Source organism: Pseudophryne corroboree, chromosome 6, assembly GCF_028390025.1.
Source record: "Pseudophryne corroboree isolate aPseCor3 chromosome 6, aPseCor3.hap2, whole genome shotgun sequence".
Taxonomy (NCBI): domain Eukaryota; kingdom Metazoa; phylum Chordata; class Amphibia; order Anura; family Myobatrachidae; genus Pseudophryne; species Pseudophryne corroboree.
This window is the reverse complement of record NC_086449.1, coordinates 135,351,260-135,364,469: the sequence shown is the minus strand read 5'-3', so window position 1 is coordinate 135,364,469 and position 13,210 is coordinate 135,351,260. Positions and strand designations below refer to the sequence as shown.

General features: G+C 45.5%; 1 protein-coding gene across 1 annotated transcript in view; it reads left to right on the top strand.

The window, feature by feature from the left end:
• LOC134936693 (mitoferrin-1-like) overlaps positions 1–9,158 on the top strand; it is a 55,450-nt gene extending 46,292 nt beyond the window's left edge. Inside the window, exons 3-4 of the mRNA XM_063931870.1 lie at positions 293–349; positions 7,066–9,158. Of these exons, the coding sequence (XP_063787940.1) occupies positions 293–349; positions 7,066–7,568 (560 nt within the window). The 3' untranslated portion in view covers positions 7,569–9,158. The remainder of the gene's footprint in view (positions 1–292; positions 350–7,065) is intronic.
• The last annotated feature ends 4,052 nt before the right edge of the window (positions 9,159–13,210 follow it).

Here is a 13,210-nt window from a genome sequence, read left to right as displayed (position 1 = left end):
TATTACGATTAATAAAGCATTACTTATTTTTGCTGTGTGTCTATGGGATGCAGAATTTCTTACCTACTGCATCCCGTGAGGTGCCAGTGGGAGCTAGTTCTTAATTAAATCTGCCCGGAATTGTGCTGCACCGCTATATAAGACGTTGATGTGCCATGTCTGTATTCCTTGTGCACTGTACTGTTTGGTACCATTACATACTTTGCCTCAGTAGTACGTTTCCTTGTGCTCCTAATGTTCAGCAGTTCCCATCTAGGTTATTTGCCTGTGGCTAACTTTTATTTGTCTTTAGGGGTTGCGGGAAGTCTGGCAACTGTGCTGCATGACGCTGTTATGAACCCGGCAGAAGGTACTTAAGATTTTTCAAGAGTTTACCCTGATTTGGTTACAATTTAATGAATATAGGGGCAGATGTATTAATCAGCTCCAATATGCGAATTGACAGTTAGGAGCAGATTGGCTGGTGCGTTTATCACCTTGCACTTAGCACTGGTTTATCACTTCCTTATGCCTTCTCCAGGTTAATACATCTGCCCCTTTTGTTTTTATAACTTTTAATTACAAAATGTCACTATAGAATTTAATATGGGTATTAAATATATTAGAACATTCTCCCCTTACTTGAGGAGCATTACTTAACCATTTTGTGATGCGGAGAATGCCAGGGGTAATCCTAGAGACGGACATGTCGTTTTTATTATATTTTAGCTTCTGTACTAGAAATTATAGGAAAACTATTCTCCTAAATCTGGATGTCAGACCTCATACCTGTGTTTATAAAGCCTCTATCACTAAGCTAAATAAAGATACTGGACATTCTTTTAGTGCAATCTGGTTATGATTTTAGGAGGGCATAATTCTGGTAATATGCAGCAATTAAGAGTGATTGGTTTGCAGTCTCCTAGGTAATAATGCAGTATTCAGACTGCTGATTGGTGGGTACATGGCCAGTATAACTGGCATTCTATACTTTTTAATGATTAACTTTATCAAGATCCCCCTTTTTCTCTAACGTCCTAAGTGGATGCTGGGGACTCCGTCAGGACCATGGGGAATAGCGGCTCCGCAGGAGACAGGGCACAAAAAGTAAGCTTTTAGGATCACATGGTGTGTACTGGCTCCTCCCCCTATGACCCTCCTCCAAGCCTCAGTTAGGTTTTTGTGCCCGTCCGAGCAGGGTGCAATCTAGGTGGCTCTCCTAAAGAGCTGCTTAGAAAAAGTTTTTTAGGTTTTTTATTTTCAGTGAGTCCTGCTGGCAACAGGCTCACTGCATCGAGGGACTTAGGGGAGAGAATTTCAACTCACCTGCGTGCAGGATGGATTGGATTCTTAGGCTACTGGACACCATTAGCTCCAGAGGGAGTCGGAACACAGGTCTCACCCTGGGGTTCGTCCCGGAGCCGCGCCGCCGACCCCCCTTACAGATGCTGAAGATTGAAGGTCCGGAAACAGGCGGCAGAAGGCTCTTCAGTCTTCATGAAGGTAGCGCACAGCACTGCAGCTGTGCGCCATTGTTGTCACACACTTCACACCAGACGGTCACGGAGGGTGCAGGGCGCTGCTGGGGGCGCCCTGGGCAGCAATATATAATACCTTTTATGGCAAAAGAATACATCACATATAGCCATTAAGGCTATATGTATGTATTTAACCCATGCCAAATGTCTAAAACTCCGGGAGAAAAGCCCGCCGGAATAGGGGGCGGGGCTTATTCTCAGCACACAGCGCCATTTTCCTGCTCAGCTCCGCTGTGAGGAAGGCTCCCAGGACTCTCCCCTGCACTGCACTACAGAAACAGGGTAAAACAGAGAGGGGGGGCATATTTTGGCGATATTTTTATATATTTAAGCGGCTATAAGGAACAACACTTATATAGGGTTGTTCCCATATATATTATAGCGCTTGGGTGTGTGCTGGCAAACTCTCCCTCTGTCTCCCCAAAGGGCTAGTGGGGTCCTGTCTTCGATAAGAGCATTCCCTGTGTGTCTGCTGTGTGTCGGTACGTGTGTGTCGACATGTATGAGGACGATGTTGGCGTGGAGGCAGAGCAATTGCCGATAATGGTGATGTCACCCCCCAGGGAGTCGACACCGGAATGGATGGCTTTGTTTATGGAATTACGTGATAATGTCAGCACATTACAAAAATCAGTTGACGACATGAGACGGCCGGCAAACCAGTTAGTACCTGCCCAGGCGTCTCAGACACCGTCAGGGGCTGTAAAGCGCCCTTTACCTCAGTCGGTCGACACAGACACAGACACTGAATCTAGTGTCGACGGTGATGAAACAAACGTATTTTCAAGTAGGGCCACACGTTATATGATCACGGCAATGAAGGAGGCTTTGCATATCTCTGATACTACAAGTACCACAAAAAGGGGTATTATGTGGGGGGTGAAAAAACTACCTGTAGTTTTTCCTGAATCAGAGGAATTAAATGATGTATTTGATGAAGCGTGGGTTAACCCAGATAGAAAAATGCTAATTTCAAAAAAGTTATTAGCATTATACCCTTTCCCGCCAGAGGTTAGGGCACGCTGGGAAACACCCCCTAGGGTGGATAAGGCGCTCACACGCTTATCGAAACAAGTGGCGTTACCGTCTCCTGATACGGCCGCCCTCAAGGATCCAGCTGATAGGAGGCTGGAAACTACCCTGAAAAGTATATACACTCATACTGGTGTTATACTGCGACCAGCCATCGCCTCAGCCTGGATGTGCAGTGCTGGGGTCGTCTGGTTGGATTCCCTGACTGAAAATATTGATACCCTGGATAGGGACAGTATTTTATTGACTATAGAGCAATTAAAGGATGCTTTCCTTTTATATGCGAGATGCGCAGAGAGATATTTGCACTCTGGCATCGAGAGTAAATGCGATGTCCATATCTGCCAGAAGGAGTTTATGGACGCGACAGTGGTCAGGTGATGCGGATTCCAAACGACATATGGAAGTATTGCCGTATAAAGGGGAGGAATTATTTGGCGTCGGTCTATCGGATCTGGTGGCCACGGCAACTGCCGGAAAATCCACTTTTTTACCTCAGACCCCCTCCCAACAGAAAAAGACACCGTCTTTTCAGCCGCAGTCCTTTCGTTCCTATAAGAACAAGCGGACAAAAGGACAGTCATATCTGCCTCGGGGCAGAGGAAGGGGTAAGAGGGCAGCAAGCAGCCCCTGCCCAGGAACAGAAGCCCTCCCAGGGTTCTGCAAAGCCCTCAGCATGACGCTGGGGCCTTACAAGCGGACTCAGGAACGGTGGGGGGTCGACTCAAGAATTTCAGCGCACAGTGGGCTTGCTCACAGGTGGACCCCTGGATTCTACAGGTAGTATCTCAGGGTTACAGGTTGGAATTCGAGAAGTCTCCCCCTCGCCGGTTCCTAAAGTCTGCTTTGCCAACGTCTCCCTCGGACAGGGCGACGGTATTGGAAGCCATTCACAAGCTGTTTGCTCAGCAGGTGATAGTCAAGGTACCCCTCCTACAACAGGGAAAGGGGTATTACTCCACGCTATTTGTGGTACCGAAGCCGGACGGCTCGGTAAGACCTATTCTAAATCTCAAATCTTTGAACCTGTACATACAAAAATTCAAGTTCAAGATGGAGTCACTCAGAGCAGTGATAGCGAATCTGGAAGAAGGGGACTTTATGGTGTCCCTGGACATAAAGGACGCTTACCTGCATGTCCCAATTTGCCCTTCACATCAAGGGTACCTCAGGTTCGTGGTGCAAAACTGTCATTATCAGTTTCAGACGCTGCCGTTTGGATTGTCCACGGCACCTCGGGTCTTTACCAAGGTAATGGCCGAAATGATGATCCTTCTACGAAGAAGAGGCGTATTAATTATCCCTTACTTGGACGATCTCCTGATAAGGGCAAGATCCAGAGAACAGCTGGAAGACGGAGTAGCACTAACCCAACTAGTGCTGCAACAACACGGGTGGATTCTGAATTTTCCAAAATCTCAGTTGACCCCGACGACACGTCTGCTGTTCCTGGGAATGATTCTGGACACGGTTCAGAAAAAGGTGTTTCTTCCGGAGGAGAAAGCCAGGGAGTTATCCGAACTTGTCAGGAACCTCCTAAAACCAGGGACAGTGTCTGTGCATCAATGCACAAGAGTCCTGGGAAAGATGGTGGCTTCTTACGAAGCGATTCCATTCGGCAGATTCCACGCACGAACTTTTCAGTGGGATCTGCTGGACAAATGGTCCGGATCGCATCTGCAGATGCATCAGCGGATAACCTTATCGCCACGGACAAGGGTGTCTCTTCTGTGGTGGTTGCAGAGTTCTCATCTGTTAGAGGGCCGCAGATTCGGCATACAGGACTGGGTCCTGGTGACCACGGATGCCAGTCTGAGAGGATGGGGAGCGGTCACACAAGGAAGAAACTTCCAGGGAGTATGGTCAAGCCTGGAGATGTCTCTTCACATAAATATACTGGAGCTAAGAGCGATTTACAATGCTCTAAGTCTGGCAAAACCCCTGCTTCAGGGTCAGCCGGTGTTGATCCAGTCGGACAACATCACGGCAGTCGCCCACGTAAACAGACAGGGCGGCACAAGAAGCAGGACAGCAATGGCAGAAGCTGCAAGGATTCTTCGCTGGGCGGAAGATCATGTGATAGCACTGTCAGCAGTATTCATTCCGGGAGTGGACAACTGGGAAGCAGACTTCCTCAGCAGACACGATCTACACCCGGGAGAGTGGGGACTTCATCCAGAAGTCTTCCACATGATTGTGAACCGTTGGGAAAAACCAATGGTGGATATGATGGCGTCCCGCCTCAACAAAAAACTGGACAGGTAGTGCGCCAGGTCAAGAGATCCTCAGGCAATAGCTGTGGACGCTCTGGTAACACCGTGGGTGTTCCAGTCAGTGTATGTGTTCCCTCCTCTGCCTCTCATACCAAAAGTACTGAGAATTATACGGCAAAAGGGAGTAAGAACGATACTAGTGGCTCCGGATTGGCCAAGAAGAACTTGGTACCCGGAACTTCAAGAGATGCTCACGGAGGATCCGTGGCCTCTACCTCTAAGACGGGACCTGCTTCAGCAGGGACCGTGTCTATTCCAAGACTTACCGCGGCTGCGTTTGACGGCATGGCGGTTGAACGCCGAATTCTAAAGGAAAAAGGCATTCCGGAAGAGGTCATTCCTACACTGGTAAAGGCCAGGAAGGAGGTGACTGCACAACATTATCACCGCATTTGGAGGAAATATGTTGCGTGGTGTGAGGCCAGGAAGGCCCCCACGGAGGAATTTCAACTGGGTCGATTCCTACATTTCCTGCAAACAGGATTGTCTATGGGCCTCAAATTGGGGTCCATTAAGGTTCAAATTTCGGCCCTGTCGATTTTCTTCCAGAAAGAATTGGCTTCAGTTCCTGAAGTCCAGACTTTTGTAAAAGGAGTACTACATATACAACCCCCGGTTGTGCCCCCAGTGGCACCGTGGGATCTTAATGTAGTCTTGGATTTTCTAAAATCCCATTGGTTTGAGCCGCTCAAATCGGTGGAGATGAAGTATCTTACATGGAAAGTAACCATGCTACTGGCCCTGGCTTCAGCCAGGAGAGTATCAGAATTGGCGGCTTTATCATATAAGAGCCCATATCTGATTTTCCATACGGACAGGGCAGAACTGCGGAAGCGTCCTCATTTTCTGCCTAAGGTGGTGTCAGCGTTTCACCTGAACCAGCCTATTGTGGTGCCTGCGGCTACTAACGAGTTGGAGGATTCCAAGTTGTTGGACGTGGTCCGGGCATTGAAAATATATATTTCAAGAACGGCTGGAGTCAGAAAGTCTGACTCACTGCTTATATTGTATGCACCCAACAAGATGGGTGCTCCTGCTTCTAAGCAGACGATTGCTCGTTGGAGTTGTAGCACAATTCAACTTGCACATTCTGTGGCAGGCTTGCCACAACCTAAATCTGTCAAGGCCCATTCCACAAGGAAAGTGGGCTCATCCTGGGCGGCTGCCCGGGGAGTCTCGGCATTACAACTCTGCCGAGCTGCTACTTGGTCAGGGGCAAACACGTTTGCAAAATTCTACAAATTTGATACCCTGGCTGAGGAGGACCTTGAGTTCTCTCATTCGGTGCTGCAGAGTCATCCGCACTCTCCCGCCCGTTTGGGAGCTTTGGTATAATCCCCATGGTCCTGACGGAGTCCCCAGCATCCACTTGGGACGTTAGAGAAAATAAGAATTTACTTACCGATAATTCTATTTCTCGGAGTCCGTAGTGGATGCTGGGCGCCCATCCCAAGTGCGGATTGTCTGCAATACTTGTACATAGTTATTGTTACAAAAAAATCGGGTTGTTATTTGTTGTGAGCCGTCTGTTCAGAGGCTCCTACGTTTGTCATACTGTTAACTGGGTTCAGATCACAAGTTATACGGTGTGATTGGTGTGGCTGGTATGAGTCTTACCCGGGATTCAAGATCCTTCCTTATTGTGTACGCTCGTCCGGGCACAGTACCTAACTGAGGCTTGGAGGAGGGTCATAGGGGGAGGAGCCAGTACACACCATGTGATCCTAAAAGCTTACTTTTTGTGCCCTGTCTCCTGCGGAGCCGCTATTCCCCGTGGTCCTGACGGAGTCCCCAGCATCCACTACGGACTACGAGAAATAGAATTATCGGTAAGTAAATTCTTATTTTAAGCACTATCAAATAGCTTTGTGAAGTAACTTTGTCCATTTGTTATGGAGAGAGAAAAAAATTATCCATCTTACTTAATTTTTTAATTGAGCACCAGGGGAAAGTAGTCATAAGTGCAAACCAACCTTGCCTTGTAGAGTCGTCCATGACAATGCATTTATAGTGTTCCTTCTCTAGTTAAAGTATGTCCCTATCCCTAATACACTAACCCTGAAGGGTGGACTAGATGGGCCATTTGGTTCTTATCTGCAGTTAAATGCTATGCATCTATGTATTTTGTTCACATCTGTAAAGTGAACGTATAGCATGTCCATTGTTTTATGGAGTTGTTCCGTTTTCTCCTCCCTGTCCTCTTTCCTCCATTGATCTGAACACTGACTATCTGTCCTCACCAGTGGTCAAGCAACGAATGCAGATGTATAACTCGCCCTACAAGAGCATGCTGCACTGCATCCAGGTTATAAGTCGGACAGAAGGAGTGGGGGCTTTCTATCGCAGTTACACCACACAGCTGCTGATGAACATCCCTTTCCAGGCCATTCATTTCATGACCTATGAGTTCACTCAGGAGCAGCTGAACCCAAGGCGGCAGTACAATCCAGGTTCCCACATAGTGTCAGGGGCCATCGCGGGAGCTGTGGCGGCAGCAGCCACAACGCCATTGGACGTCTGCAAAACACTACTGAACACTCAAGAGAACATGGCCCTCAGCTCTGTAAACATCAGCGGACACCTTTCAGGCATGGCCAATGCCATCAGGACGGTCTACCAACTGGGAGGCATGGCGGGCTATTTCAAGGGGATGCAGGCACGGGTCATATATCAGATGCCTTCCACAGCCATTGCCTGGTCTGTGTATGAATTCTTCAAGTACTTTCTTACCAAACACAATGATTAGTATCTATCAACTTGACCAACGTTCTGGAGTATGGTCCTAAGTCTTTATGCTTGGATTTGTCCACTATATACAGGGAACATTTTTGAAACCATTGAACAGAGCAGTTCTTTAAGGCTGGAGTTGCGCCAAAGACCTATAACTTGGCTTTTACAATCATAAATTTTATTTTTAATCTGCAGCAAAAAATAATTTTTTTTAAATCTATTAAGCTCTAATCATTCCTTTTTCCAAAACCCGTTGCCGCATAGCTGCCTCTCCCAAACACGTCTACAATCCAGGGTGTCTTCACCTTATCTTTGTGTGATTAATAGCTCGGAGAGAGGGTGATGTCCTATTTACTCGTGACCAGCAATGCTGGCGTGTAGTTTTGCTGTAACAGCATATAGCTATTATATATATATATATTGTATGGAGAGATTTATAGAATTCGCTGCCCACACGTGGTCATATATATTTATTTTTTTATGATATTTTAACAAATTAAAAATATATATAAATCCAAGTCTACGCACAAGTGACAAATGTTATTTTTAGAGAATATATTAATATTATAATGCTTCTGTAATTTTTTTTCTGTGTTTTAGGGATGTGAAACCTAATAAGAGATCATACAGTTTTATTTGTATGTTGTAAAAGACCGGATAGTTCTTTTTATAGTGCCGCAATGTTGTCCCATGCTATGGGGCTCCTAAAGAGAACAAATGGAGATGTCGCAGTAGCAACCAGCCACATTCTAGCTGTCATTTATCTAGCATGGTGGTCATCAAGTACCCCCAACAGGTCATATTTTCTGGATTTCTGTAGGTGGAAGCAGGTGGGATAATTATGGGCCCAGCAAAATGGATTAACTCTCCTGTGCATGACATCTGCAAAACATGACCTGCTGGTAGTACTGGAGGACTAGTGTTGAGAACCCCTGCTCTGTAAGATAACTAGCATCTAGTTGCTACTTGGGCAATTTCTCCATCTGTTCTCTTTATAAAGTTTGACACATCTCCCCTTTAAGACTTTTGATTACATTTGCCTTCCCCCTGCTGTATTTAATATGCCCCACTTTTTATGTAGTAATTAACCAAAAATGTGGATCTGTAGGGTGGGCAAGGTGCCGGGTAACCCATTTTGGCCTCTGCTTTTTGCCTTAATGATTGCATTTGAGAAGCCGTATGTAGTTGACTGCTACAGAGGAGGTGACTTATTGTATGTGGTGCATTTCATAGAAAACATTATGTACAAGCCGCATAGGGGACCAAAGATCATTAGTTTTACTTCAAGTGTGAGTGTGGACCAGCTATGCTATGTACAGTGAGGCTTGCTGTCTGCTGCAAATACTTGTATTTATGCAACAAGTAGACTTGTAATGGTTTCCATTCCTCCAGGGAAATGTCATGTGCATTCTAAAGTCAAGTGGTAATTAACTGGGGTATTAGTATCCAGAGGGAGTACTTGCTGTAACGTTCAGGAGTATTCTGTAGCAGCAGGGCAAACCAGCCAGGTGATTAGTAAACAAGCAAGCTCTATCCTAAGGTTCTGTACCCCATGCATCAGAGTACCAGCCTGGTAACAAAATAAAACCATCTATACCTAATTAAAGTGTGTGTGGACTTTAGTTGAACGGTCAGTCAATTCAACATTTTCATAAATTGTAGTATGTGAGAAGTATATATGTGCAACTGTATTGACATAATCCAATTGTTTTATTTTGTTTCACATTTATTGTGTATGTATGTGTGTGTGTGTGTGTGTGTGTGTGTGTGTATATATATATATATATATATATATATATATATATATATATATATATATACATACACACACACACACACACACACACACACACACACTATGTATAAATACGGTTTCTGCGGCGGCACTCAGAGAAATAAAAAGCAGGCAAGGCCAATGCTTTAATGTATCAAGGTTTTCGAAGCTCTTTATTGCCTCGTCAGGTCATCCTGATGAGGAGGCAATAAAGAGCTTTGAAATGTTGGTCTTGTCTGCTTTTTATTTCTCAGAGTGGCACTGCAGAAACAGTATGTATATCCCCATGCTTAGGGTATCCAGGAAGTCACCAGGACTTTATTACAAGAATCAAAAAATATAATATTCACATCAAACGGCAATTTAAACAGCAAAGTTTCAGTGCTTTTATTAGTGCACTGTCATCAGGCTGAAGGATATACATACACTATGTAGAAAACCGAAATTGTGTGTTCGCAAAGGTATAAAACGGGTAGGGGAGCACTGATTAGATAATTTGCTAATGAAGTGCCTTGCTGGAAGGAGCTTCCAGAGTTTGAAAAGGGGATCATCATAGGCTGCGCAATGTCCGTTTCCAGGGTGACACTGGACTGGTATACAGAAAATTTGATTGGCCAGCTCAGAGTCCAGAGTTTAACCCCACTGAGAACATTTGGGACGAGTTAGAGCCCAGGGTGTCTTTTTAGACTGACTCAACCTTCTTCAGTGTGGCAGTTGGTCACTGTACTTAAGGCGGAATGGCAAAACCACATGCTGTTGTCCAGGAACTTGTGGACAGTTTGCCAAGAAAAGTGTCTGCAGTAATCGCTGCATGTGGTGGGCCTACATAGTACTTACGTCTGTAAACTTTGGTTGTTCTATTTGATGTCCGAGTCCAGTAAGTTTTGTCCACACAGTGTATGTGTGTATGCAGCCTATAGTATTTTAGCATAATAGCGTCAGAAACTTAATTTATTGTAGTGCTGCTGCCACCTGCTGGTGAATGCACAATAAACAGAATGGCAACATGATTAATTAGCCACTTGTTTTATGTATATTTAATTGGCTAAGCAATTTATTTTATTTTGAGAGCAACTATTCCGCAATGACAATACCGATTTTGATTGTTCAGGTGTCATTCGACAGGGTGTGTGATGTAGATGTGTATGTGAATCATAATCCCTGATAAGCAGCCCTCAGACTCTTTCCAGCGATAACACGTGGACCCAGGAACTTATTCTGGATCCCATGTGTTATCACCCGAACGCTGGTCCTTTACTGCACAGTAAAAAATCCTAAAATGGGATAGCCCAATAATACTTTCGGACTAAAAAGCCTGTTTTTACTGTGCTGTAAAAATAAGGGCCAACAATTGGTCACCCTTAGGGGTGTATTCAATAAATGTCAGAAGCTGCCGTCTTGTCGGAAAGACTGCAGTTTCAGACAGGTTTAGGTCAGAAGGGGTTCCGACATAGTCAATGCCGGGTGTTTTTTTCCGGCAAGTCGGAATTCTCGGCTTGTCGGAAAACACATGGATTGTCGGATTAGCTGCGGATCCACGTGTTCCGCGGCCAAATCCAACATGTTTTGGGCCCCGGTTCCGACAATGTCAATCCAACTTTTTTTGAAGTCAGATTGATATTGTCGGAACTGGGGAGATGAGGCGGGGACGGTAGGAGGGGGCGGGACCATGTGAGCTGAGCAGCGTGGACGGATGAGCCAAGCATCGGCAAACAGCAGCACGGACTGGGTATGAGCAGCTGTGGCCGTTGTCGGTAATGGCCAAATCCGACAGTCTGATTTGGCTGCTCATTGAATATTGACCTGTCGGATCCTTTCTGTTTGAAAGGATCCGGCATTTATTGGATATACCCCATAGTGATTACTTTCTGTACCATTGAAGTAAGTGTTTAAAGTGAGTGCTGTTTAAGCAACTTTTTATAATATCCTGTGTAGTCGACGAATGATACAGTATCGCAAGTATATTGGTGGGGTGTACACTCAATATGTCTGCGAATGACATCGGTCAGACATATTGGGGGATATTCAATTGTTTGAAAAGTCGGTTGGGTGTCTGTTTTTTTTTTTTTCTCCTGTCAGATAGACAACAGATACCCAACTGACTTTTCAAACAATTGAATACCCCATTTTGTGTTGGCCTGCAGTACAGCTGATGCCAATATGGGCGGTATCCAATTACCCACGGTCATTGACAGCGGGTAATTGCATGGCCGTGGCTTATATGTAAGGGGGAGGGGGAAAAGGGTACCTATAAAATAATCTGAAACATCACAACTAATTGGATTCCCCCCTATATCTGTATGTATGGCTTTGTGTACAACCGGCCCTTTCATTATGCTGGCCGCAGGAACCAACAACACAGACCTCGCAATTAGGTGGGAAAATTTAAATGCAAATCCAGTTGTAATGACAGGCCAGACATATGGAGGGGTGGTATTCATGTGACCGGCGGTCGGAAGACACAGTCACATGACCTCCAGCATCCCGACCCCTCACTATCCCGATGGTCGGCATGCCGACCAACAGGTACCATTTCCACTCATGGGTGTCCACGACACCCATAGAGTGGGAATAGAACCCGTGGCGACCTCAGGTCGCCACCGAGCCCGCAGCGTGGTGAGCGTGCAAGGGGCTTGCTGCACTCGCCCCTCCCCGCTGGGATCCTGGCTTCGGTATGCTGACCGCCGGTCAGCCATACTACACCCATATGGAGTGCCCAATTGGTAAGAGTTTATACTGTGGCTTACTGACCGGCCACCAGATCTGTTGTTTAAGTGTGTATCCAGTATAAGATGGCCTTTTTTCTGAAAGTGTCCCTTTGATACTTTTCACTAGTATATTTTGCCCTTAAAATAAGATAACCTTGGTTTACTGGCAGCAATAAACAGTCTGTGTACGATCTGTCTCTTGGTAGAAATATGAAATGAACAATTCCTCTAGCTGTTAGATACGGGATACGGTCTCTAGGTCGACAAGACTTGGGTCGACAGTAAGTAGGTCGACATGAGTTTTTTTTTAAAACAAAAAATTGGTGTTTTCTTCGTGGAGTAACCGGGAACCCCAATTAGTGCACCGTGTCGCTTCGCTCGCCATGCTTCAGGCAAGGTGCTTTGCTGCGCTCGGCACAGGTTACCATTCCCACTTGTAGTCCACGTGGATCGTAAAGTGTGTAAGTTCAAAACATTTGAAAAACCAATGTCGACCTAGAATCCCTGTTGACCTAGAAAACATGTTGACCTACTTACTGTCGAGTAATAGTGGTCGACCTAGACACAGTCGACCTAAGTCTGGTCTATCTCACATACCACACCCAATACGGGATCCGGTTTACGTCCACGTGCAGGCAGCAGCACCACCTACAGACTCATTAATATATATACATGCACGCCAAGTGATTTCCACCAGTTCATTGGTTTTTGGACGTGCTGGATTCCAGTCTTTGGTTAGCCGCATCTGGCAGTGTATGTGCTGCTGCAGCCGTCTGAACGACGTTTCCCCTGCTCCTGAGGAAAGCAGCTGTTGTGGAGCCATACACTGATATAGATATGGCCACGATATTTGCTGGGCCTGTTGGCCTGACACAGTTCATTTGACAGTGTATGCCCAGTATAAGATAAAAAATAATACATATAAGTATATTATAAATAATCAAGATATAATATCCTGAAGGTTAGTACCAACCAGTCAGCTCCTAATTTTTCAAACATGTGGCCAAAATGTATAAGCCTTAACAAGTGATAAAGTGGAGACAGAGAGAGAGATAAATGACCAACCAATCAGTTTCCTAACTATCCTTTTTCAAACATTGCGGTTAGGAAGCTGATTGGTCATTATCACTTCAGTTAGGAGCTTATTGGCTTTATCTCTCTCCAACGCTTAGTACA